Consider the following 27,116-nt stretch of genomic DNA (forward strand, 5'->3'; position numbering starts at 1 on the left):
GCCACTCCAAGAGGTTTTTTTTTTAAAGGCGCACCAGTGGGGGGAAAGTGGCGAGAGGAGTAAGTACACACACACACACACACACGCCCTTAAAGAACCACCCCCGGCGCCAAACCTTCGAACTGCGCCACATTTGAACCGGTTCAGAGGCTTCTACAATGGCCTCTGGACCGGTTCGTGCACATCCCTACTCAGAAATCCATGCATATGCCCTAAAAGAACTTCCTAGTTTCTTACACCAGTTTCTAATTCAATTAGTCCAGTTTTACAGTTTGCTGTTCCTTCCAATGTTTATGGCATGTCATTTTGGGAATGGGCCAAAATACTTGGCATACAGAACAGATCAGAGAGCAAGGGAGAGCATGCAGAAGTTGCATTTCTCCCCTTAAACACAAAGAAGCCAGTTAAAGATTAGACTTACCAACAGCCAGCCAGCCAACCTGCTCTCTAACCAAAATTGTAATTGGATTTTTCTGAGTAGCTGAAAGAAAAAGACTTCCCCACCCTCTGGGCACTCTGATTGGCTGTCTGAGGAGTCAATCAGACTAGTCTCTCTCTGATTGGTTTATAGGATAGTCCTAGGACTGCCCACTTTGCAAATACAAAAATGAGCATGCTTATTGGCTCCTGCTTTATTAATATTAATATTATAAAAGATCTGGGGCTTTTCATTAGTTGTTGCTATTGTCACCTACCTCACAGCTCTTAAAGCAGCAGAGGGCTGCAGGAAAGAGCAGCAGGGAACAACAGAAGGAAGCAGTAGGAACACAAAATAGAGGCAGAAACTACATGGCTGATTGAGAAATTTAAGGTGAACGCTGCCCACTTTGCCCATAGATAAGATCTACCCCTGTATGTAAAGTTATATGTTTGAATAGCAACAACAAAAGTGCAGCGGATAGGAAAATACCTTTATCAACATGAGAGTTCACAGTGCGGTTTGTGAGCTTATGAGTTACACAAAAGACCATGGGCTGAGTATAATTTAAAAAGAGGGGGGCTGTTTCTGGAAGAGGTCATAGCCTTGCTTCAGTGCATTTCAGTCCTGTAGAATAATTAAGAACTGTGCCTTATTTATTTAAAATATTTTATACAGTTTTCTGTCAAGGCAGCTCTTCAAAGCTGTTTATATAAACTACTGCTAGATAACATCATAATAAATGATAAAACAGTATGAGTTTTATCAAGTAGAAAGGTCTCAGAGGCTAGGTCATAAAAGCAAATTATAAACATGCCCTATGAATATTTACTTAAAAGTAAATCCAATTAATTTCAGCAGGGCTTATCCCCAGGGAAGTACACTCTAAGAATCCACTTTACAAATACAAAAACCATCAGTTATCAGATTATGTGCTAAAAAAAATCTGAGAAGCAGTCCCCAGTTACCAGTCTCTGTTAGGGCTGTTATTCTAGTTTTGCTATTAAAGGCACAGTGTCCCTGTGAACATGCAGAAGAAAACTATGCAGCCTTTCCACTGAGGGGAACGGTTTTTTTTTTTTAAATTCAGCATATATAAGTTTTTATTTATTTCAGAAAGTTTATTTTAGTCTAAATGCAAAGAATGCACTCAATTTACAGCTTCTAAGAGCCTCCCCATCTCTGACAGCTTTTAAAATGTCTTTAAAGATGCATCTGTTCACCCAGGCTTTTAATTAATATTGTTTTAATTGGTTTTAATTTATTATATAATAATAATAATACTGGCTGCACAAGAACAGGCACTAAAAACAAATGCAATAAGAGCAAAAGTCGAAAAATCCACCACAAACAGCAAGTGCCGCCTTTGTAAAGAAGCAGATGAAACCGTGGACCACCTGATCAGCTGTTGTAAAAAGATCGCACAGACTGACTACAAACAAAGGCATGACAAGGTAGCAGGGATGATACACTGGAACATCTGCAAAAAAATACAAGCTACCTGTAGCCAAACATTGGTGGGACCATAACATTGAAAAAGTTGAAGAAAATGAAGATGTAAAAATATTATGGGACTTCCAACTACAAACAGACAAACATTTGCCACACAGTACACCAGATATAACTGTAGTCGAGAAGAAAGAAAAACAAGTGAAAATAATCGACATAGCAATACCAGGGGATAGCAGAATAGAAGAAAAAGAAATAGAAAAAATCACAAAATACAAAGATCTACAAATTGAAATTGAAAGGCTGTGGCAGAAAAAGACCAAAATAATCCCAGTGGTAACTGGCACCCTGGGTGCAGTTCCAAAAGACCTTGAAGAGCACCTCAACACCATAGGGGCCACAGAAATCACCACCAGCCAATTACAAAAAGCAGCTTTACTGGGAACAGCCTATATTCTGTGACGATATCTATAACAATTGACAATAAAATTCTAGCATCCCAGGTCCTTGGGAAGGACTCGATGTCTGGATAAAACAAACCAGTCAATAACACCTGTCTGACTGTGTAAACAAGAAATAATAATAATAATTCGATTTCTGTACCGCCATCCCAAAAATGGCTCAGGGCGGTTTACACAGAGAAATAATAAATAAATAAGATGGCTCCCTGTCCCCAAAGGGCTTACATTCTAAAAAATACACAAGACAGACACCAGCAACAGTCACTGGAAGTACTGTGCTGGAGTGGGGGGATGTTAATGGTTTTAATGCTGTTTTAAAATATTGTTTTAAAAACTTTAAATTGTTGTAATGTTTTAAAAGTTTTGTTTTTGTTTTAACTAATGTTTTGCTTTTTCTGTTTTTATTTTTTTGCAACCCACCTAGAGACGTAAGTTTTGGGCGGTATAGAAATATGTTAAATAAATAATAAGACTGATGATGGACCTGAGAGCTCTGTTTTTAAAAAATGTATTCATTGATTATACTTTTTTCTCCGCCTTCTTTCAAGGAGCTCAAGCGTACATCGTTCTCCTTTCCGCTTTTAGCCTCACAACAACCTTGTGAAGTAGGCTGGCTGAGAGGTAGCCAACTGACTGAGCGAGGATTTAAACTGTGCACCTAAAACGTTTCCATTAAAAACAGAAATTGGTTCCCCTTAGTAGAAAGGCCCTTTGCATGTGCACGGAGGTACTGTACGTTTGCCTTCCTTTTGACCAACAATTCTATCTGCGAGCCATCACTCAGCTTTTTCGGGGCATGCCTTTTGGAGATGAGCAGATTGCAAGGCGGCAGCAGCCTCGCAAATAGAACTCCTTGCCCGAATCTGAAATCCGAGCCCGGCCGGTAGTAACAAACTATCTGCTTAAATGCAGGAGGAACCTAAGGATGTCACTCTGTAACACGCCCCCCCCCCTCCATTTTGGCCCCCAAATATCCGATTGTTCTGAAGGCCCCCTAGCGGACACTCGGTATTTCCTGGAATGTGTTTTAATGGCACTTCCGGCTTCATCGTGTATGCTGTATTTTTTGAAGTCGTAGCTTTGCTTCCGCCCCGACTTCTTCCTCGAGCAACGACTGTGACCCTGCCCCACCTCCCGGAAGTGCACTATCCGAACTTTTCTGGAGGGGCCGCTCTCTCCCATGCAGCCTGTGAATTTCTACTGTACGGGAGGATTGGTTGTCGCGCCTTCTGTTGCCGGAAAGTCACCTCGTGGTACTCCGTAGTAGAAGCCCTTGGGGAAGGCGAACGGCGAAGAAGGAGGAGCCCCGTCTGTAGGTACCGGTTAGTGCGCTGGACAAGCCGCCGAAGAACTCGTGGCTTTCTGTGTTTGTCTGTGGCGGATTGTGTTGCTGATTACCCGCGGAGGCAGAGGTGGCTGGGCGCTGGTGGGGTGAGGGACCAACAGTGCGCAGCCGCAGTCACGCACCTGGGGCAGCTTTCTCATCGGTAGGGCAGGTGACATATGTATGGGAAGCGGCCTTACAGTGAGTCAGAGCATTGGCCCACCTAGCTCTACTCTGACTGGCAGCAGCTCTCCAAGAAGTATTTTTGCTAGCCCTATCTGGAAATGCACAGAATTGTACCGCTCTACCACTGAGCCACTTCCCCATACCCCAAATATTACATAGGATATCGGAAGCTGCCTTATACCAAGTTAGACCATCCGTCCGTCTAGCTCAGTATTATATTTTCCCTCTCCTCCTTTGCCTCTCCTTCCCCTGTCCCAGTCAGTTCAGTCTTCCCCACTGTGCAAGAGGAGTAAGTTGGCTGAGATTGTGTACCACATATAAACATGCCTGTGTGCAGCGCTCTCTCTCTCTCACAGCCTGGTATGATGACAATGCCTGTACTGTACTCCATGGGTGGGTGTGTGTGTGAGAGAGAGAGAGAGAGAGAGAGCACTCTCAGTCCCTGTTGGACCCACTTACCCAGAGTTACAAACTGACTCACTCAAGCTATTATTTGAAAGCCCCACCCCTCCATGTTTTGCCACAATATTTAGACATTAAAATCTCCAGGACTGAGAGATTGGTGTCAAATCCAGGAGATTCCAGGCCAGTTTTGGAGAGTTAGCAACTCTATTCTCTCACTATAGCTTCTGGAGGAAGAGTAGAAGTGTGCAAGCAAGCAGTCAGCATTTGCTCCTTTTTGCTTACTTGCTTGTGCTCTCTCTCTGGCTGACACAGTGGTGTGGATTGAGCCCAGCAACCCAGATCCTCCCTGCTGTGCTGCCCAAAGTGGGAGAGGTGGGTAAACTCTTCTAAGATGCAACCATGTATCCTGCTTCTAGGATATACTGGGCCCAGTCCTCCCCACCCTGCTTCCCAAGAGCCTTTGAATGGGCCGTGGCAGGTGAACAATTGGAAGCAGTGGCAGCTGCTTCTTGCAAGCTTTGCTCAGTGACACCCACCTCTGCTTGCTCAGCCTTCTTCCTCTTTCTGGGTGCGGGAGTTAAACTTGCCTGGACCAGTTCCCACCACTCTGTCATCCAGAGGGAGAGTGAGCAAGAAATGTTTTGGCAAAACACTTGAACACAGGTACATGAAACTATACCTATCCTTATGTGGAGAGAAGTTTCCACTATTGAATTTCTGCCTGCCATGCTGTTTTTGGCTTAAGAGATCTGCCAGAAAAAACTTGGAATAATCCTAGTGGATACAATGAATGGTAAGGTAAGGCGACCACAGAGCCCTGTGGTTTTCTTTGGTAGAATACAGGAGGGGTTTACCATTGCCGCCTCCTGCGCAGTATGAGATGATGTCTTTCAGCATCGATCCTATATCGCTGCTGCCCGATGTAGTACCAGCGTGGATTCGAACTGGCAACCTCCTGCTTGTTAGTTAAGCATTTCCCCACAAAAAGTACATAGTTTCCCATGCTGGGTAGTTCTTTTGGTATTAAGAGCCCCTGGTGGCGCAGTGGTAAAACTGCCGCCCTCTTAAAACCCATTAAGAGCCCCTGGTGGTGCAGTGGTAAAACTGCCGCCCTGTAACCAGAAGGTTACAAGTTCGATCTTGACCAGGGGCTCAAGGTTGACTCAGCCTTCCATCCTTCCGAGGTCGGTAAAATGAGTACCCAGAATGTTGGGGGCAATATGCTAAATCATTGTAAACCGCTTAGAGAGCTCCGGCTATAGAGCGGTATATAAATGTAAGTGCTATTGCTATTGCTATTAAGATATTTAATTTGCACATAATACTGAACAGTACCCTCTGCCAGATGTTGTCTGTTGTGCTGCTGGCAGAATTCTGGTTGCCTGTATTTTTCAGTATGCTCTTAGGTTACACAGGAGTCCTATTCAGACATTACGCTGTACCTATTCAGACATTACACTGTGTCTGTACACATATACATGCATTTGTATGAATGTAAATATGCTTGTGTTCATTTAAAAAGTCAACCTTTTGGCATTGTTCTTTGAACATAGTGTGAATAGTGCTTTAGTATTTCCAGATTCATGTGTTAATACAGCCAGATAGGGCTACTCTGTGTTGTGAGTCACTTAAACATGTTGCAGACACTTCATGAGTCCCTACAATGTACTGGTGACTATAGGTAGCTTCTGTGTGGCTGGCATTGAAGCAACCACTGTTCCCTCCAAGGCGTGCGCATGTGTGCATGCTCACACATTTTCTGATGTCCGCTCAGTTAATTTTCGATCCCGCTCAGGTTGAATCAGGAAGGCCCCACTCTGAATGCACATGTGCACACACTGCCTTGATGCTATCACCCAGAACAAAACTCATTCTGCACACATTCTGCACAAAAAACTTTAGAGAGAACACTGGAAACAACCCTTAAATTTGGATACTTGCATTGGAAAGTGAGTCATGAAGTAGCAATTTTTGTAGCCTCTTTTTTGTGGTAGAAATTAGGTTGCTTATTATCTATCTATCAATCATATTTTTATACCGCCTATTATGTACATCTCTGTTAGTTGTAGAGGAGGGCTTTCACACTTGGCATTACTGTCACTTTTCATTTACACATTTTTAGGGGGAATGTGCCCAGTGCCATGAGCAAAGAATTACTTCACATGTATGTATTTATTTTCGTATATATATACCTCCCCTTTTGCAGTTTTATATTAGACAGACAGCTAATATAAAACGCAAAAAGTTAAAAACACATACCATAGGAAACAGAACAGATGATAAAATATAAAGTGTGTATGTCTCTCCAGAAAGCATTCCTTGAGATAGCATTTTATATGGCCTGTATAGGTTGCTGTAGCCTTTTCATATCTGTACTTCCTCTCTAGGATTGAATTCTCTGATTTTAACCCTTTCTTTTTTTAATTTGATAGTGCCCTTCTGTTCTTTGGTTTGGTTTTTTTTCCTGTCAAGTAACAACAGGGCCCCAATTGAGACCACTGAGGGAAAATGGAGTGTGTAACAATTTCCCCTCATTCCAAAGTCCTGGCAAAAATTACCCTCCCACATGCATGTTTAGGACTGGGGAAAGGGGAACTGCCCAGCTAAACAGAGTGTTGCTAAACAGAGTGACATTTCTGGTTGCAGCTTGAAGTGGAAAAGCAACATTTGGGTGCTGCTGAAACACTCTTATCTGAAAGTACTGTATCCTTGCTTTCCTCCTACTCTTATACAGTGTGGACATTGTGGCATGAGGCAATGAACCTTCACCCATCAGCACCAATCCTCGGGTATATGTTAGCTTCCTCCCCTTCTCACATTCCTTTTTATAATGGCTAGGACAGCCCAGAGTATGGGAAGCACTTATATCAGGCAGCAGCGATATAGGAAGATGCTGAGAGGCATCATTTCAGACTGCACGGGAGATGGCACTGGTAAACCTCTCCTGTATTCTACCAAAGACAACCATAGGGCTTTGTGGTCGCCTTGAGTCGACACCGACTCGATGGCACACTTTACCTTTAGGACAGCCCTTGCTACATTTCTCTCTTCTTCCCTTCAGCCTGCTCATATTCTCCCTGAGCTATTTGTCCCGAACTGTGTGACTAACTACATGTTAATACACAAAAGTCTGGAAATGAGCCCTGATTATGTTTTTTATCTTGAAAATCCTTTGGGGTGACAAGGGAAAAGTGGAGAAGCAGTAGTGAAGTGAGGCAGTTAATTCTTGCCCCACTCTATGTTTTTCTACTCTAGATCACATCTCTAGGCAGCTTTTTGAGCTCTAAAGTGGTGGGCAGCGCAAGCACAGTGCCTGCATACACGCACACTCTGCTGCTCTCTGTTCTCTACACCTGAAGTGACTTTTCATTTTAAAAAATGGTGTCAGAGTGCAGTTATAGATCTCCATATTATGTGTAGTTAGCCTCTGCTGGTCAAAGTGCTACAAACCACCAAAGCAGATAGGTGGTTTTGATCAGTCGTCTGCTCATGAGCTAATGTGTGTGCTAGTTTGTACCTGTAGCATTGGAGACTTCCTCCCACACTTGTTCCCCATCCCACAAGCAACTCTCACTGCTTACCTATCACTGATCTACTGATTATGGCAATGGAACAAAACTGCCAAGATGTTGCTAGTACCCTCAGTAGGCTTCATAGTGCAATTATGTTGTGCAGTCGCTAAGTGTATGAGAGAAACACCGTAATATGTAACAATCTTAGAATTAAACCTTATCTGTGCATTCAGAAGAATACAGGTGAAACTCGGAAAATTAGAATATTGTGCAAAAGTCCATTAATTTCAGTAATGCAAATTAAAAGGTGAAACTGATATATGAGACAGACGCATTACATGCAAAGCGAGATAAGTCAAGCCTTAATTTGTTATAATTGTGATGATCATGGCGTACAGCTCATGAAAACCCCAAATCCACAATCCCAGAAAATTAGAATATTACATGGAGCCAAGAAGACAAGGATTGTAGAACAGAACAATATCGGACCTCTGAAAAGTATAAGCATGCATATGTATTCAGTACTTGGTTTGGGCCCCTTTTGCAGCAATTACTGCCTCAGTGCGGCGTGGCATGGATGCTATCAGCCTGTGGCACTGATGAGGTGTTATGGAAGACCAGGATGATTCATTAGCGGCCTTCAGCTCTTCTGCATTGTTTGGTCTCATGTCTCTCATCCTTCTCTTGGCTATGCCCCATAGATTCTCTATGGGGTCAGGTCAGGCGAGTTTGCTGGTCAATCAAGCACAGTACACTGTATACTTTTCAGAGGTCCGATATTGTTCTCTTCTACAATCCTTGTCTTCTTGGTTCCATGTAATATTCTAATTTTCAGGGATTGTGGATTTGGGCTTTTCATGAGCTGTACGCCATGATCATCACAATTATAACAAATTAAGGCTTGACTTATCTCGGTTTGCATGTAATGCGTCTGTCTCATATATCAGTTTCACCTTTTAATTTGCATTACTGAAATTAATGGACTTTTGCACAATATTCTAATTTTCCGAGTTTCACCTGTAGACTGTATCACTTCAGACTGCTCCATTCTAAATGCTCCCCTACATAAAAATTCCCTGCAAGTTAAAAACAACAAAGCACACATGAATCAACACACCAGGACGAAATGATTATAGTCCAGCCCACTCTGTGCACTAGTTTTCCACTTCATAAGAGCAGCCCTGCTGGATCAGGCCTGAGGCCTATCTAGTCCAGCATCCTGTTTCACACAGTGGCCCACCAGATGCCTCTGAGAAGCCCCCAAGCAAGAGGTGAGGGCATGCACTCTCTTGTCCTGCTACTCCCCTGTAACTGATATTTAAAGAAATCTTGCCTCTAAGGCTGGAATTGGCCTATAGCCCTCAGACTAGTAGCCATTGATAGACCTGTCCTCCATAAATTTATCTAAACCCCTCTTAAAGCCATCCAGGTTGTTGGCTGTTACCATATCTTGTGGTAGAGAATTCTATAGGTTGATTATGCATTGTGTGAAAAAGTACTTTCTTTTGCCAGTCCTAAATTTCTTGGCAATCAGTTTCATGGGATCATGCCTTGTTCTAGTGTTATGAGAAAGGGAGAAAATTTTCTCTCTGTCAACCTTCTCCACACCATGAATGACTTTATAGACCTCTATCATGTCTCCTTTCAGTCATCTTTTTTTCTAAACTAAAAAGCCCTGGGTGTTGTAGCCTTGCCTCGTAAGGAAGGTGTTCTAAGCCCCTGATCATCTTGGTTGCTCTCTTCTGCACCTTTTTCAGTTCTACAATGTCCTCCTTAACATATGGTGACCAGAACTGTATGCAGTGCTCCAAATGTGGCCACACCATAGTTTTGTATAGGGGCATTATAATATTAGCAATTTTATTTTCAACCCCCTTCCTAATGATTCCAATAATGGGATTGGCGTTTTTCACAACTGCCGCACATTGAGTCGAAACTTTTAATGAGCTGTCCAACACGACCCCAAGATCCCTCTCTTGGTCAGTCACTGACAGCTCAGATCCCATCAGTGTATATATGAAGTTGGGGTATTTTGCCCTAATATGCATCACTTTATACTTGCTAATATTGAACTGCATTTGTCATTTTGTTGCCCATTTCCCCAGTTTGGAGAGATCATTTTGGAGCTCCTCACACTCTCTTTTGGATTTCACTATCATAAATAGTTTGGTGTCATCTGCAGATTTGACCGCTTTGTGGCTTACACCAACTTCTAGATCATTTATGAACAAGTTAAAGAGCACTAGTCCCAGTACAGCTCCCTGGAGGACCCCACTTCTTACTTCCCTCCATTGTGAAAACTGTTCATTTATTCCTAGCCTCTTTTTCCTATCCTTCAACCAGTTACCAATCTGCACACGAACCTGTGCCCTTATCCCTTGACTGCTATGTTTTCTTAGGAGTCTTTGATGATGAACATTGTCAAAAGCTTTTTGAAAGTCCAGGTATACTCTGTCAACAGGATCACCTTTATCCACACCAGTCCATAAAGGATACTTCAAGTGAGGTTTTGGGGTTTTTGTTTTTAATGTAGGTAGTCGTGTTCCCTGTAAGAGGGATTCCCAGATGTTGTGGACTACAACTCCCATAATCCCCAGCCAAAGACCATTTTAGCTGGGGATTCTGGGAGTTGTAGTCAACAACATCTGGCAATCCCTCTTACAGGGAACACTGATGGGTAGGTATTCAAAAATGGCATCTCCCACCTACAAGCTGAAGCAGTACAGTCCATTCTATGGCTGCACGACTCAACTACCTTCCTCTGCGACACAGGTAGACCAGGCTTGACTCTTCTATTGTCTTGAGCCTGTTAATGGATTTCTGGACAGAAGCAACAGCTACTAGTATTACTTTTTTCAATGTAATGTTTTTGACAGCTGTTTGTCCAATCTGCAAGCTGTTGTAGGAACTACAACACTTCCTAAGATAAGTGAGGGAGGAATACGGAATATTCACCAGATCTGAAATTGGCAGTACAATACAATGTATTGTTTCACTGCTGGAAAATAGTGATAGGCTTTGATATGAGTTATTGGGATTTTTAGGCAAAATGTAAGATGGGGAATAAGATGTTTCCAGTGATTTAGTGCTGATGGGAGGCTGAGGTTGACTTTAGGAACTGACAATGTTAATTTTTTAAAAATTAAAACTCAACTTTTGCAGAAGTTGAATGTTTTAAGAACAAGTTGCTGCTTGTGGCGAAAATGTATTTTCAAACTTGGGTAGAAGACTGAGAAAATCCCAAGCCACTAAAGAAACTGAAACATTTATTTAGCCTTTAGTTCAGGGCAAAATAGCATTGGTTTCACCAGCAGTAATTTATTCAGGGGAACTTCAGAATCATAAGTCTCTGATGTTCACATTAAGCACTATTGAATGTGTAAACAAGGTAACCCAATCATGTGGACTTAACAAACAACATTTTGTTCTGAAGTCTTGTAGGATAAAGTCATGACCAGATGGGCTCGAGCCAGCGTCACCCATAGCAAGAAGGTGCTGGATGCAACACCATGGGAAGAGATGAAGAATGACACTACTGGAACCACAGCAACAAAAAGAAGGCAAAGCTTTCCAGACAGGCTTTCTGTAAGGAGTACCCAGGGGAAGAAGAAAAATAAGAAAAAAAAAGATTATCTGAATGAAGATGTTAATGGTTTCATGGAATATTTAAAACAGAACTCACAGATGTTGCATAATGGAAAAGTGGACAACAGCCATGAAGCAAAGCAAGAAATTGCAACAGCCTTGAAAAAGGATAAGCGACGAGAGGTGAGAAGAGTAAAGAGGCAGGAAACAAAGAAGAATTCAATGGTGAGATGCTGTTCTGTAGTGTGTGTTCTGCTGTCTGAGATCTATTGTAACTCCATGCCCTTCTTACATCTCTCAATTTTTTAATGACCTTGTATGTATTGTGAGTGTTGACTGTATCCCAAAAGTGGGTTAAAAATACCCTAAAGGCTACAGGCACGTTGTTACACAGTGGCTTAATTAATAAGTGTGTCCACACTTACATGTACATGGATTAGAAATGTAAGTGAATTTTATTTTTTCCACCGTAATCGGAGCCCATCCTTTAGTTGGAGTATTTCCTTCATGCCATCAGAATCAACAGGAAGTCATCACAGCAAAGTTTTCCTGAAGGGCTATTCTGATCCCTAATCCCCAGTTCATTTTCCTGTTGCCTCAGGATCGGCAGCAAGAGAAAGAGCTCCAGCAGAACCTAGCCTTTTCTGTATCTTTCTCTTGTTTCCTTTTTTCCGAGCCCCACCCCCAGCCTTTCTACACACCTTTCTCACTCCTCAGCACCTCTAGCTCCGTCCCACATGCTTTAATTGCTCTTTTTAGCTTGAATCTTCCTGATCTCACTCCTCACCCCGCTTCGATTCCAAAACCGTCAATGGAGCGCTCCCATGCCGCCGATGCCATAATGGCCTCATTGTTGGAGGGAGAACAGAGGGAAGCAGGCGCCACCCTTACAATGGGGTCGGATATCGCGGCCAACAAATGACAAAGAGCCCAAAGCGCCACCCTTTCTATGGGGACAGATGTCGCGCTGTGAAAAAAAGCCAAAAAGAGCAAAAGGAAGGAGAAATGGGTGGCGGAGCAGCCACTGGCTGCCGGGAATCACCGAAAAGCAACAAAGTCTCTGGTTGCGCGGCTGAGCGAACACCTGCATTTGCAGGCGGTATGTCAGCAGTGCCAGCCACGTCGCATTCCCTCCCCAAGGCTACTGGCCCACCAGGGAGGAAGTCAAGCTGATAAAGGGGCAGATGCGGCAATGGGGCCTTCCGTGACTTCCGAGCTGGCCACACCTGTAGGGAACGAGGGCTCTGGAGCTCTGGATGGAACTGCAGCTACAGCCGCCACAGAAGCTCAACCACCGGATGCTCTGGCCATTAATATTAGTAGTCCCCCGAATGGGCAAGGCCACGGCGAAATCTCACGTCCTCAACCATGGTGGAACAAGTCATGCAGGAACTTATGCAGGAATCAGCCAGACTCTTTATTTGGGCAGAAAGAAATTTACTGTCCATAACGGCTGAGCACCTGAGCGGTGCCTCAAACCACAGGGCGGACTTGCTCAGCAGGAGACAGGTAGATGCAGCAGAATGGTCCTTGAACCAGGAAGTCTTCGAGTTGATTTATTTAGCAGGGGGAGAGTAACTGGCCCTATCCACCCCCAGCACAGTACTTCCAGTGACTGTTGCTGGTGTGTGTCTTATGTTTCTTTTTAGAATGTGAGCCCTTTGGGGACAGGGAGCCATCTTATTTGTTATTTCTCTTTGTAAACCGCCCTGAGCCATTTTTGGAAGGGCGGTATAGAAATCGAATTATTATTATTATTATTATTATTATTATTATTATTTATTGATGACCAGAATACTAGCCGGACTGGAGATGGACCTGTTTGCCACCTTCGAGAACAGGAAAGTGCAACATTTCATGGCTCGCTTCCACCATCCACAGGCGGAGGGGACAGATGTGCTGTCCACCAGCAGGCCTGCTCTACGCATTTCCACCCACAGTGATAATCGCTAGAGTGGTTCAGAAGACGTGTCAGGAAGGATCCAGCATCATCCTAATTGCCCCTCGGTGGCTACGCCAATCGTTAGTTCGCCAGATGTTGGTTCGCCAATCTACTCGTCATGTAAGTACAACCACCGTGGTCCCTCCCAAGACGACGAGACCTACTATCTCAGGACCCGGTCCTTCATCCAGATCCAGACTGGCTCCAACTCTACACCTGGATATCGAGCAGGAAAGCTTAGCTGCCTAGGGATATGACCACAAAGTACAGACTAGAATTCTAGCCTCCAGGAGCGCATCCACTAACAGAATTTACCAGACCACCTCGCGGGCTTTTTCACTGTGGTCCAGAAGAAAGGCGATTCGACCCACTGCTGCTAAAGTTCAGGATGTGCTACTCTTCCTGCAAGACGGTCTTGATCAGGGCCTATGACCGAGCACCCTACAAAGGCAAACCTTGGCTCTGGCTTCCATCCTTGAGCTAAACCCAAAGGGCTCGATTCTCCTTCATCCCCACATAAGGCGTTTCCTTAGGCCCCACCTCCAATACCTAGATTCCCGTCATGGGACCTGAACAAAGTCCTCAATGCACTCACAAGGTTGCCCTTTGAGCCCCTGAAGGAAGCTTCCCTGAGAGTACTCACAGGCAAGGTTCAATTTCTGGTGGCAATCACCTCTGCGTGCAGAGTGTCTGGACTCAGTGCCCTATTAGTGCGGAAATAATTGTGTATTTTTCAGAAGGAGGCAGTGTTCTTATACCTAGATTCAACGTTCTTGCCCAAGGTCAACTCCACTTTTCACCGGTCACAGCCAGTAGTACTGCCTTCTTTTTGTCCAGAGCCATCACACCCAAGGGAGAGATCTTGGCACTCTCCGGATGTTAGAAGAGTGCTGCGCACATACATACAAAAGACTAGGCCATTCCGTAAGATGGAGGCCCTCTTTGTTTCTTACAGCACCACAACTATGGGGAATAAGGATACAAAGGCCACCTTGGCAAGGTGGATTAGAGATACCATCGTACTGGACTACAACACGCTAGAGATACCGGTTCCACGAGACATCACCGCACATTCCACAAAGCGCGCATCCACCTCAGCGGCCTCCTCCACCAGAGCATCACTTCAGACCATTTGCCAAGCAGCGACGTGGGCCTCGATCACCCCATTCATAAAGCATTATAAAATCTTGGCTTTCCATGAGGAACAGGCGGCCTTGGGCCGCACTGTACTTCAGCAGGTTATCTAAGACACTTCCGCGACCCACCCGGGCTTATTGTTCATCTAGCTTGGGTATGTTCCTAACTAAAGGATGGGCTTCGATTATGGTGGAAAAAGGAACACTGGGTCTTGCCTGTGAATGGGTCCTTTTTCACCGTAATCAGAGCCCATCCATCCCAACCCGTGGAAGTGGGATTCCTGTACGATTTTCTTTTACCAAAAAATAATAGTAATAGTAATAATTTCTTGATGTGAATTAATCCCCTGTTCTAGATTGATATATTTCTATGAAATAGATGGTAAACAAACTAGACTAGATGAACTAGGGAGCCAGCGTGGTATAGTGGTTAGAGTGCTGCACTAGGACCAGGGAGACCTGAGTTCAAATCCCCACTCAGCCATGATACTAGCTGGGTGACTCTGGGCCAGTCACATCTCTCTCAGCCTAACCTACTTCACAGGGTTGTTGTGATGAGAAACTTAAGTATGTAGTACACCGCTCTGGGCTCCTTGGAGGAAGAGCGGGATATAAATGTAAAAATAAAATAAATACAATAAAAAAAATAACATAAACTAGATGGTAGACTAAAAGGGTTTAGCTGTGAACCAAACTGGTGTCACACGGATGGGCCGTTCTATAGACATTGCATCATTTCAGATTGTTCTCTGCATTAACCTCGAAACAGAGCGCTCTCTCTATAGTTCTTCACAGCATCCTTTGGCACAACAGTTGGAACTGGGGATTAGGGATCAGAATAGCCCTTCAGGATAACTTTGCTGTGATAACTTCCTGTCGATTCTGATGGCATGAAGGAAATACCCCAACTAAAGGATGGGCTCCGATTATGGTGAAAAAGGACCCTTCACAGGTAAGACCCAATGTTCCTTTCCCCCCGAATAGGGTATGCTTGAGTGTCCCTCAAAAGAGGAAGCTGGCATTTCCACTAGTCTGTTCAGCAGGGGTGGGGATCCTTGGCCCTCCAACAGTGGATGAACTACAGCTCTCATCATCCCAAGCCACAGTTGATTGGAACTGTAGTTCAGTAACAGCTGGGGAGCCAAGGTTACCTACCCTTCTCTTCCTACCCTGCTATACAGCGTTCTTAGCCCAGGCTTTTTGATGTTTTAGGGATGGGATAGAAATTAATTTGCATTCATAAGTAATTTATCATAGGGACATGGTGAGAGTCCAAAGGTGCTCCATTGTGTTCGGAATTATGAGTGCGCTAACATTTCAGAGCACTTTCCCACACTCCAAAAGTGTCCTTTAGAAGGCATGGATGTGTTTCTACTTCTGCAGAGTTCTTCCAGAGCATGGAAGAGTACTCCAAAATATTAGTGCTCTAGTGCAATTGTGTCCATAATTCAGAATGCAATGGAGCACCTTTGGGCCCTCACTATGGCTTTCACTGGGTCCTTCCAGCTGTGTGAAGCATGGATGCTTCATTAGTCAGCCATTCTGCAGAGTGTATTACAAATACTCAATTCACTAACTATCTAGACTCATTTCAAATTGGGTTGTGGGCAGGCTGTGGGGTGGAGACTGTCTTGGTCGGCCTGATGGTTGATCTCCAAAAGGGAATTGACCGACGGAACGTGAATACTCTGTTGGTCCTTTTGGATTTCTCAGTGGCTCACTATACTATCGACCATAGTATCCTTTTGGAGCATCTGAGGGAGTTGGGGGTGGGAGGCTCTGCTTTGCAGTTGTTCCGATCCTACTTCTTGGGCAGATTCCAGATGATGTCCCTTGGAGACTGTTGCCTTTCAAAATGTCAACTCTTATATGGCGTCTCTCAGGGCATTGCATATTTTCTCCGATGCTTTTTAACATCTACGTGAAACATCTGGGAGAGCTCATCAGGAGATTGTTTGCAGGGTGTTATCAGTATGCTGATGACACCCAAATCTATTTCTCCATGTCAGCTTCATCAAGTGAAGGTATAACCTCCCTACATGCCTGCCTAGAGGCAGTGATGGGCTGGGTGAAGGACAACAAACTGAGCCTGAATCCAAAGACTGAGGTGCTTATTGTCTGGGGATGGAACTCAGGAGAAAACTTTGATCTGCCTGTTCTGGATGGGGTCACGCTCCCCAGAAGGAACAGGTATGCCTTCTGGGAGTGGTTCTGGATCCAAACCTCTCCCTGGTTATCCCAGGTTTAGGTGGTGACCAGAGGTGCTTTCTATCAGCTTCGGCTGATATATCAGCTATGTCTGTTTCTTGAGATAAACAACCTCGGAACAGTAGTACACATTTATTTATTTGATATATATACCACTGTTCCTAAAGTGGCTCAGGGCAGTTTATATTAAAATCAAAAACACATTAAAAATGAAAATAAAAAAACCATTTAAACTAGATTAAAATGAAAACTTAAACTAGATATCATTAAAAGCCAGGTTAAAAAGATGGGTCTTTAAGGCTCTCCTGAAAGCCTCCAAGGAAAATAATCCTCTCATGTCCATGGGGAGTGCATTCCACAACTTGGGACAACAACTGAGAAGTTGTCAAGTTGCCACCAGATGAACCAGTGGCACCTGAAGACGGGCCCTTCCCGATGAGCGGTGGGGATCTTGTAGAGAAAGATGCTCTCTCAGGTAACTTGGACCTAAGCCATTCAGGACTTATTATTAAAGGTAATAACCAGCTCTTTGTACTTTGTCCAGAAACATATCAGCAGCCAGTGTAACTGTTTAAGAACAGGCATAAAAACTTGCAGAGATGCAAGTTTTGGGCATTATAAAAATATATTAAGTAAATAAATAATGTGGTCTCTCTGGGATACCCCAGAGATCAATCTGCATTTTGCACTAACTGAAGCTTCCAAACTATGTACAAAGGCAGCCCTACACATAACACATTGCAGTCATCCAACCTGTAATACAACTGTTTTCAGGTTATTCTCTTCAAGGAATGGGTGGAGTTGTCATATCAATCGCTGCTGGTAAAAAGCACTTCTGGCCACAGCCTCAACCTGAGGCACCAGGGTGAGACCTGGGTTCAAGAGCAATCCTAAGCTACGAACCTTTTCTTTCTGGGAGAGTGTAAGTTTGTCCAGAACAGGAGGTTCTATCCCATCTTGCAAATTACCATCCCCAACAATGAGCACCTCTGCCTTGCTTGGATTCAGCTTCAGCTGATTATCCTTCATCCACTCTTTAATTGCCTGTAGGCAGGCATTTAAGGGGCTAACACTATTTTCTGATATTGATGACAAGGAAAAAAAGATGTGGGTGTTATCAGCATATTGATAACACCCAGCACCAAACCCCCTGATGACCTCACCTAGCGGTTTCATGTAGATGTTAAAAAGCATTGGTGACAGAATGGAGCCCTGAGGTCCTCCATATAGTAGCTCCCATTTTGAAGAGCAGCTGTCACCAAGCGCCACCATCTGAAATCTACCTGAGACATAGGAGTGGAACCACTGTAAAACAGCTCCTCCTATCCCCAAATCCCTCAGGCGATCCAGAAGGATACCATTATCAATTGTATTGAAAGCTGCTGAGAGATCCAAACGAAGAAGCAGAATCACACTCCCTCTGTCAATTCCCTGGCATCTATCAGGTTGACCTAGGCCATCTTAATACAAGGTGCTCGTTATAACCTATAAAGCCCTAAACAACTTAGGCCTAGAGTATTTAAGTGTATGTCTTCTTCACTGTGATCCCCCTCGCCCATAGAGATCATCTGGAGAGGTTTGTCTGCACAGGGATGGGCCTTCTCTGTTGCTGCCTCGAGACTTTGGAATGTGCTCCCTGCTGAAATAAGAGCCTCCCCATCTCTGACAACTTTTTAAAAGTCCCTAAAGACTCATTTTTCCCCACACAAGCTTTTAAACTAGACCGTGGTTTGAAATTGTTCTAAGGTTTTCATTTTTGTCTTAATTTGCTTTATGTTGTTGTAAACTACTCAGGGACGGAAGTTTGGGGTGGTCTACAAATTTGATAAATAATAACTACGATGAGTGAATTCATCCAGAAAGGAGGCACACTTTAGAAGCTACCTATAAATTAAGTAATTCACAATCATCAAAACCGTGGTTAAGATTACTGGGAACAAGCTACAAGTTCTGGGCTCATGTGCTCCCCATCCCTCCCTTCATTCACACATGATGGGAGGAGATTGAAAGCTTCCACTTTTGTTTTTTTTTTTAAAGCCACAATTGTTCCTGAGTTCAGATGTAATTGGAAATTATGGTTTGCCCAAAAACTGAAATTGGAAGCATTTAATCTCCTCGGCAAGGGGATGGGAGTATGTAAGCCCAAGGTTCACTGTGGCTTATACATGATCATCTAACCAACTGGGTCAATGACCCAGAATAGCAAGGCAAAACAATAGGAACATAGAAAATTGCCATATACTGAGTCAGACCATTGGTCTTTCTAGCTCAGTATTGTCTTCACAGACTGGCAGTGGCTTCTCCAAGGTTGCAGGCAGGAATCTCTCTCAGCCCTATCTTGGAGAAGCCAGGGAGGGAACTTGAAACCTTATGCTCTTCCCAGAGTGGCTTCATCCCCTGAGGGGAAGATCTTGCAGTGCTCACACATCAAGTCTCCCATTCCTATGCAACCAGGGCAGACCCTGCTTAGCTATGGGGACAAGTCATGCTTGCTGCCACAAGACCAGCTCTCCTCTCCGGAGATGTCTTGCAGAGTCATGCAGAGAAAGAAAATGCCATCGTCCATTTTTACAACATCTCTTTCAGTGGACTTGTTTGTGCACGCATGTGGGGGGCATCAATTATTCAGTTTGTTATGCTGACCCAACTGTTTTAACTATTTACTTCTTTGGATTCACAATACATTTAGGGCTGATTCCAGTAGTATTTGACATCCTAGGGGTCACAGATTTTCTCTGGGAAAGTTACATAGAGCCAGACTTGGATTGGTGAGACCCAGGTTCAAATGAGTAAGCCATGAAGCTCACTGAGTGATTTAGTTTATTTTTATTTAAAATATTCCTATACTGCCCAAAACCTGCATCTCTGGGCGGTTTACAATTAAAATCATTTAAAACATTAAATCAATTAACAATTAAAATCATTTAAAAGATTTAAAACATTTAAAATTATTTTAAATAATTTTTAAACTAGTATTTATTTAAATTAATATTTAAATTAATACTAATATTAAACCAGTATTAAAATTATTTAAAACTATGAATCTAATTAAAAGCCTGGGTGAATAAACGTGTCTTCAGTGCCTTTTAAAAAGTTGCCAGGGATGGGGAGGCTCTTGTTTCAACAGGGAGCGCATTCCAATGTCCAGGGGCTGCAACAGAGAAGGCCCGTTCCCGAGTAGCTGCCAGACGGGTTGGTGGCAGTGGCAGGCAAACCTCTCCAGTTGATCTTAGCAGGCGGTGGGGCTCATGGCTAAGATGACGTTCTCTTAAATACGCAGGGCCTAATCTGTTTAGGGCTTTATAGGTAATGACCAGCACCTTGTATTTTGCCCAGAAACGTATTGGCAGCCAGGGCAATTCCTTTAACACAGAAGTAATATGGTACCTCCTAGATGACCCAGAGACCAACGTGGCTGCTGTGTTCTGACCCAAGGTCACAAATTCTTAGCTTAACCTACCTCACAGGGTTTTTGTAAGAACAGTATATGTTGCCCTCAACATCTTAGAGGAAAGGCAGAATAAAAATGCAGTAATAACCCAGCTCTTGACAACCTTTCTTTGCATCTAGTAGCTAACCTGAACATTTCAGAGCCAGGCTTATTTTTCAGTCTTCAGGGTTTCAAATTGGCATCAGTTTGACATTCAAATTGACATCAATCAAACCTTCAATGTCTCCTCTGGGATTTATGAATGAGACTGTGATTTATGAATGGATTCACTTCACAAACAAAATCTTTTGAAGTCAGGTTAAAATGTGAATAAGAACAGATTGAAATAATACCCTCTATCTTTTTCTGACTGAAGTAAGTGTGCCTGCAGTTTTAATCCAAAAGGGGAAAAAATGCCTTCGCATCAAACGTTTGGGAGATAGTGACTGACGTCCAGCATGTCTAATTTGTTGTTTTAATTTCAATGGGACTTTGAGTGAATTTTTTATCTATCTATCTATCTATCTATCTATCTATCTATCTATCTATCTATCTATCTATGCGATGTACATAATCCAAATATAAAAACAAAACAATAAAACACTTTCACAGAATAAAAACAATTAAAACACTTTCACAAAGTAATACAATTAAACAGTTTAGAGTTTTAATTGAAGCCTGAGAACAGGTGTGTCATAATGGTCTTTTAAAAAGTAATCAGAGATAGAGAAGAAGACAGGGAGTGCATTCCAAAGCCCTGGGGCAGCCACAGAGATGGCCTGGTTCTGAGTCTGTAACCGGACCTCCCCAGATGATCATAATAGGCAGCAGGGTTCATGACAAAAGGGTACTCTCTTAAGAACCCTGGACCTAAGTCATTCAGGATTGTGTAGGTAATAACCTATAAATCTAGTCAAGATGTTGACCACTGACCTGAGATATGTATGCAGGTTACATGTTTCAGTGCTGGCAAATTTTTAAGTCTTCCAACACAAAGCTTTACTGCCAAGAGGAAGACTAAGCTAAAAGCAGTTCTCCTTAAGTGCTACTGGAACCTAGAAGACATTAAAAATGCACTCTCATGAGGGCTGCATCATGTACCCTGATGAATGTTTGCATAATCCCTGGCTAATGTATGTTTGAATCATAATTGTTGTGGGAAATAGTACAAAATTACAAACTTTGCCAAAAAATTTCAGCATTTTCTTGACTCCATGAGGATAAAAATTCAACTTCGCAAACTGCTACACTACAATACTGTTATGATCACAAAGGATGTTGTTTTAGCCAAACCTAAGCACTTTTATTTCAAGGGAGGGGAAATGTATACTCTATAAATTTATTTATTTAATTAATTTATTTTATAACATGTATACCCCGCCCCTCCAGTACACTACTGTTCGGTGCGGCTCACAACAATAACATAGATACAATGTATAATAAAAGTAATAAAATTAACCAAATTAAGTAAACAAGTTAAAAGTCTGATTAAAAACCACAATCAGTATTAAGTTTCAAATTAAAATATTTTTAAAAGATAAAAATTGAGAATTATAAAAACTAAAGAACCTACCAGATATAACCAAAGATAGAGCATTAAAAGGCCTGTTTTTAAAAAATGTGTTTTTGATTGTGTTTTTAAAAAACTGAGGGAGGGAGCATAGCGAAGCTCTTTAGGGAGGGAGTTCCAAAGCCTAGGGGCCACAATGGAAAAGGCCCTGTCTCTAGTCCTCACCAACTTGATTTCTGTTAGTGGTGGGGCCATGAGCCACTAACAAAGAGTTAGTCTCCCACTGAAACTGATGGAGTTAAAAAATTGTTTCACTCTGGCTGAATTGTGCCTATTAAGCATCAGTGTGATTTAGGCTTCACACACTTGCTTACCATTGAATTCACTGAAATCCCACTGAATCCTACTCAAAACATGCACAGGATTGTGCTGTAAGACTGCACTTCTATGTATACTTACCAAGTAATGAGCTCCCATTGAACGCAGAGGGACTTACTTCTGAATGACTGTTTTAAATGTTTTAAACTTTGGGGTTTTTTTTTAAACTAATGTTTTACTTTCTGTTTTTATTTTGTTGTAAACCGCCCAACGATGTAAGTTTTGGGCGGTATAAAAATATGTTAAATAAATAAATAAATAAATAAATGTCCATGCATAGGACTGTTCTGTGTCATTAGTTATGAAGCTGCTTCATAATGAATCAGGCCACTGGTCCATTTAGCCCAGTATTGTCTAGTATTTAGCCCAGTATTGACTAGCAGCCAGGGTACAAAGATCCTCCAGGGTGGAGGCCTTTGCCAGCCATGTTTCCAGAGCTCCTTTGAACTGGAAATGCCTGGGACTGAAGCTTGGACTCTCTGCATGCAAAGCATGTGTTTTACTACAGCTCACTTTGCTCTGCTAAACCTCAGGCTAACATGTGCTTTATTAAAATTATCCAGGGTTCTCACATCCAGATTTTGTGAGAAGGGTGTCATTGCTTTGGTTAGGCTTGGGAACAATTCACCCAGACCCTGCGGAAATGGCTGTGTGTAGTATTAATGACTGGAAAGCTGACTTGGAAGAAGTCCCCAGATGGGGGCAGAAATCCTAGAGGCAGGTGCCCTTAAAGCAAATCACAGTAAATAGTGGAGGGATGCATATGAACTCAGAAGAGGGCAGAGCAGCCAGCATCTTCCCTCTGTTCCTTCCCTTCTATGGGATGCTTTCCCTTTCCCCAGTTTGCTTGCCTGGCTTCCTCCACACACAGCAGATAGCCTGCCATTGCCTTTCCTTGTTCTTACCCATGCTGCCGCCGCTGCACCCAGCCAGCTTCTCCTCAGCTCTTCCTCCTTCCCAAAGAACAGCTGAGTAAAGACAAGTATGGGGGTGTTCTAGTTAGAGCACCTCAGGGCTTGCTTTTCCTCATCTCTTCCTCCTTGCGGAAGAGCAACTCAGTGAAGGAAAAGGTAAGTACTGGAGGCACACTAGCCAGACTTCCATAAGCACCACCCCCTAATATAGTATACATTTTGTAGCAATACATTGCATGCCAGTTTGGGAAGCAGTCCGATTTGAAAGATAAAGCTTTTGTGGAATCCCTTTCAATAGTAGTCCAGTGGATGCCACACATTATTCAAAGAGCTAGAAAAATTGTTCTCATTCCAAGGTACTGGCACTAAATGTTTAGAGGCCTAAGCAAGAAGGTGTATGCCTGGGATTTTTCTCGATATGTCACTTTAATACTGTTCTTTGGATGTGAAAGCAGTTGAGGAGAACTTTTTTCTTTTCATCTCTCATCTAAAATATTGCTGTTGCACTGCCCTAAAGATGCTAGAACCTTCTTTATCAGTCTTATTGTTTTAGGAGTAATATTAATTTTAAATGTGGCTAACTGAAGGGGTGGGGGAGAAAGAGATCTATTCACTTATTAATTCACATTGTATTGCCAAAGGTGTGCTTCCATTGCAGAAAGCCAGGACATGGGGTTGCAGATTGTCCAGCTGTACTCGAAAGCCAAGATATGGGAACTGGAATTTGTTACCGTTGTGGATCTACAGAGCATGAAATCAACAAATGCAAAGCAAAAATAGATCCAGCTCTTGGTAGGTACAATAACTACAACTCTTCTGCCTGGAAGGTTTCTGCCTGTTTCAATAGCTTCAGCACATTTATGACTTGATCTCTGAAGATTGTTGTAATGCCATCTCATGCTGTAGTCTCTAAACTGATTTTAGTGGACATTTCCATTATAACATGAACATTTCTGAACTGTTACAGGAGAGTTTCCCTATGCAAAATGCTTTATTTGTGGTGAGATGGGACATCTCTCAAGGTCATGTCCGGATAATCCCAAAGGACTCTATGCTGAAGGTGAGTACAACACTTTGTTCAGCCCCACTCTTCTCCCCCCGCCCCGACCCAATAATGGTGGTTCATTGATACACTTGATAGCACTTCCTCTTTCTCAAGAGCTTAGTGATGAGGGGGGAAAGTCTTTTAAAGGGGTTATTGTATGTATGGCCTTTTTCTCAGCAGATTATCAAGCTGGTTTTTCCCTCATTCACTAATATCTTAGCACTGGTTACTATAGAAACAGTTTTTTCCTCAGTTACAAAAGAATTGCAATAAAGGCTGCTCAAAATATTTACATGGACAAACCATGTATTTTTCTGTACCATGCAGGAGAGTATTCCTTATTATTTCTGTATTAGCCACATTGGTCCTGATCTATAAAACCCCATTACACACCTGTTCTGAGTGTGTGTTTACAGATAGGCATTTTACTGATTTTTCCCAAATAGGAGCAGCTGCTGCTTTGAAAATTGGAATTAAAAAATTGGAATTAAAAAATAGAGATGTGCCGAAACACAGCTCGGCTGGCCAAATCACAAGGACCTCCCTTTAAAATCGAGGGCTTACACAGCCCCTTTAAAGCAGAGAAGAGCAGGTCCATACCTGCTTCTCCTCCACTCGCTGTGCCTGCATACTGGCAGGGTGTCTCCCAGCCGCCCCTGTGCTGTGCCGACACACACATGGCCTCTGCGTATGCTGATCAGCAGTATTTGGGAATGTTTTGACAGTGTGTTCTAAATGGAGAAAAATGCTGGCTAAAGAAACTCACAGTGAACTTCTATGTAATCAGTGTTAAAGTAAGACATTTGAAGACTGGCATGAAAATTAGGAAGCACTTCTTGTTGCAGAAACTATCCTGATGTCAAAGCAGGAGTGGCGAGGAAGAAATCATTTAAGTGCACAAGACCCTCTCCACTCCACCCCATAAAATTATTTTTCCAGTGTAATTCTAATTTGACTCTATGCAAAAAAACAAGAATGGCTGCTGACACACGGCACAGCAGAACACGGGCAGTTGAGCGCTGCCAGCTCCACTGCATGCACCTAAGCCCTACTCACACTGCATCTATTGGAAATCGTGGGTGTCATGTCTTGCAATTGTACTTGCAGAAGAGGGCTGTTCTGCAACAGTGCAGAAGGTGCTCAACCACCCGTGTTTCACTGTGCTGTGCCAGAATTTATGCATTATAAACTATGCCAATTTGTATTAGACATGCATAAATGTAATCCATATATTGCAGACAAAATAAGTATTTTTGTATGTTGCTCTCTTACAGGAGGTGCTTGCAGGATTTGTGGATCTGTGGAGCACTTTAAGAAAGATTGTCCAGAAAACCAAAATCTGGGTAAGAGTGGAAGAATGTCTGTTTATTAAGAGAGAGTGGCTGACATGTGTAGTGTTACGCAGCTGTAACACTGCACCCTGGGTCTGCTGCAGAGTCAGAAGACAGCCTCAGCGCTGTTAAGAATGAGCATTTGCTCTGACAGCACTTCTACCATTTTTTCCATTTGCCCCAGTCTAGCTAATACAAGACTAGTCTGGATGCTACCGTATGTCTCCAACAGCCCCGACAATAACAAGTTGTTTTACTAGCTGTGCTTCTGCAGCTTTCCCTGTTTGCCACAATGGGGGAAACTGCAGAACTGCAGCTAGCACAACTGATCATTCTTAACACTGTCAGGACTGTTAAGAGACATCCAGTAACATCCAGAATAGTTTTGCATTAGCATAAATGCTGTTGTGCTGGTAGAAGGACATAGCGGAGGGCTTGTTGAATGAAGAGATCCACCCCGACAAGTTCTCCACCTTCTGTATCATAACTATGGGAGGCCTCCTTGCAGTAATCCATGCATGTACAAACGGGAAACTCATTGTGCAACGTGTGTGTGGTTCCTCTTGTGCTAGCAGGAGTGTAACTTTGTAGACCATTGTTGCAGTGGCCTCATAATGCTTGCTGAGTACTGACTGGCTGCTCACTGATAGTGCTCACCCAGTACTGCTGTTGGTGATTTTCACTGAAGAAAAAGGAGGTGGTGGTAGCAGTGGCCTGTGGATGGGAGGAGACCAGAGAAAACATGCTTCTCCCCCCACCCCCGAGATTTCACATTTCTGATTTTAAAATTGGCAGTCCTTCTTACAAAGCTGCTTATTTGTGCACAGACACAAATGAAAAGTACTATATAATATTTATGGTAAATATTTTTTTAATTGGACTATGTTGTATACCTGAATTACAAATGATAGCGTATTGGTTTGGGTCATATCTGGAATATAACAAAAGAAGCTAACTTGTCTTGTTTGTCTATGTTTGACTTGATAGATCGAGCAATTACTGTTGGTCGATGGACCAAAGGAATGAGTGCAGATTATGAAGAAATTCTAGAGAGCTCTGATCGGCCAAAACCCAAACCAAAAGCAGCTAAAGTTGTTAACTTTTGATATCTACCAGCAGACACAATTCTTTATTATTCTTAAGGTATGGCTTATAAACGACAATAGAGCTGGATTATGGACTCTAGTTACAGAAGAAGCCATAATTGCACCTTTACTCTGTTCTTGTAATCTTCTTTACCTGGGAAGTATAATCACTTACTAAAACCCTAATCTAAATAGAGGCTTCCTGGCAGAAAAGAAAATGGGTTGTAGAACAATTTGTGCCAAGATAGTGCTGGGAAGCAACTCTGAATCTATGCAATTACTGACCTACCAACCAGCCTGGGTAACATGTTGCTCATTTTTGACTAGCAACAGCAATAATCAAAGTGGAGCAGAAACAGCTCAGACCCTTTTTGTAAATAAAAGTCATGCTAGAAGAGGAGATATCACAAAAATTATGTGGATGCTTTTGTAGGTATCTTTCTGAAGTGCTACTGCTATGGACATAGGAAAGAGATATCCAAGCCAAGAACACTTATGTCCATAGATGAACATCCAAAGCCATGTTCAAATGTCAGCAGGATCAATCTTGTACTAAATTCTCATGCTATAAGTTGGATGGTTCATTAAAACAATTTTTCAAGTCAAACATCAGTACTGTATACTAAGTAAAACCATATATACCCAGTTCTCTATTCATTGCAGTGTCATAATTTGCCATTTCCTTTTAATGTTTTGCTATGACATCTCAGCAATCCACTTTACTGTAATTACCATGTTTTTTACTTTGGAGGGATGGGAGTAATTAGAGAAAAGGGTCTAAGAAATGGCATTGAAGG

General features: G+C 42.8%; 1 protein-coding gene and 1 long non-coding RNA gene across 6 annotated transcripts in view; one reads left to right on the forward strand and one right to left on the reverse strand.

The window, feature by feature from the left end:
- LOC128342976 (uncharacterized) overlaps positions 1 to 491 on the reverse strand; it is an 83,135-nt gene extending 82,644 nt beyond the window's left edge. Inside the window, exon 1 of the long non-coding RNA XR_008315281.1 lies at positions 422 to 491. This is a non-coding gene — a long non-coding RNA (uncharacterized LOC128342976). The remainder of the gene's footprint in view (positions 1 to 421) is intronic.
- Positions 492 to 712: 221 nt separating this feature from the next.
- ZCCHC9 (zinc finger CCHC-type containing 9) lies at positions 713 to 26,976 on the forward strand. 5 transcript variants are annotated; one of them, XM_053301956.1, is made up of 6 exons: positions 713 to 811; positions 11,189 to 11,565; positions 23,500 to 23,650; positions 23,826 to 23,918; positions 25,178 to 25,246; positions 26,222 to 26,976. In XM_053301956.1, the coding sequence occupies exons 2-6, from the start codon at positions 11,206 to 11,208 to the stop codon at positions 26,338 to 26,340; spliced, it is 792 nt and encodes a 263-aa protein (XP_053157931.1). In that variant the 5' UTR covers positions 713 to 811; positions 11,189 to 11,205; the 3' UTR covers positions 26,341 to 26,976. The 5 variants fall into 5 exon arrangements, with proteins under 5 accessions (XP_053157931.1, XP_053157929.1, XP_053157928.1 ...); XM_053301954.1 differs by lacking the exon at positions 713 to 811 and adding an exon at positions 3,420 to 3,650; XM_053301953.1 differs by lacking the exon at positions 713 to 811 and adding an exon at positions 3,422 to 3,644.
- The last annotated feature ends 140 nt before the right edge of the window (positions 26,977 to 27,116 follow it).

This window comes from Hemicordylus capensis, chromosome 2, assembly GCF_027244095.1.
Source record: "Hemicordylus capensis ecotype Gifberg chromosome 2, rHemCap1.1.pri, whole genome shotgun sequence".
In the NCBI taxonomy this organism is placed as follows: domain Eukaryota; kingdom Metazoa; phylum Chordata; class Lepidosauria; order Squamata; family Cordylidae; genus Hemicordylus; species Hemicordylus capensis.

Coding starts and splice junctions, on each gene's coding strand:
- ZCCHC9 (XM_053301956.1), top strand. CDS start 11,206: ATGACCAGATGGGCTCGAGCCAGCGTCACCCATAGCAAGAAGGTGCTG. Junction 23,919..25,177: donor CAAAGGACTCTATGCTGAAG/GTGAGTACAACA, acceptor GCTCTCTTACAG/GAGGTGCTTGCAGGATTTGT. Junction 25,247..26,221: donor TCCAGAAAACCAAAATCTGG/GTAAGAGTGGAA, acceptor TTGACTTGATAG/ATCGAGCAATTACTGTTGGT.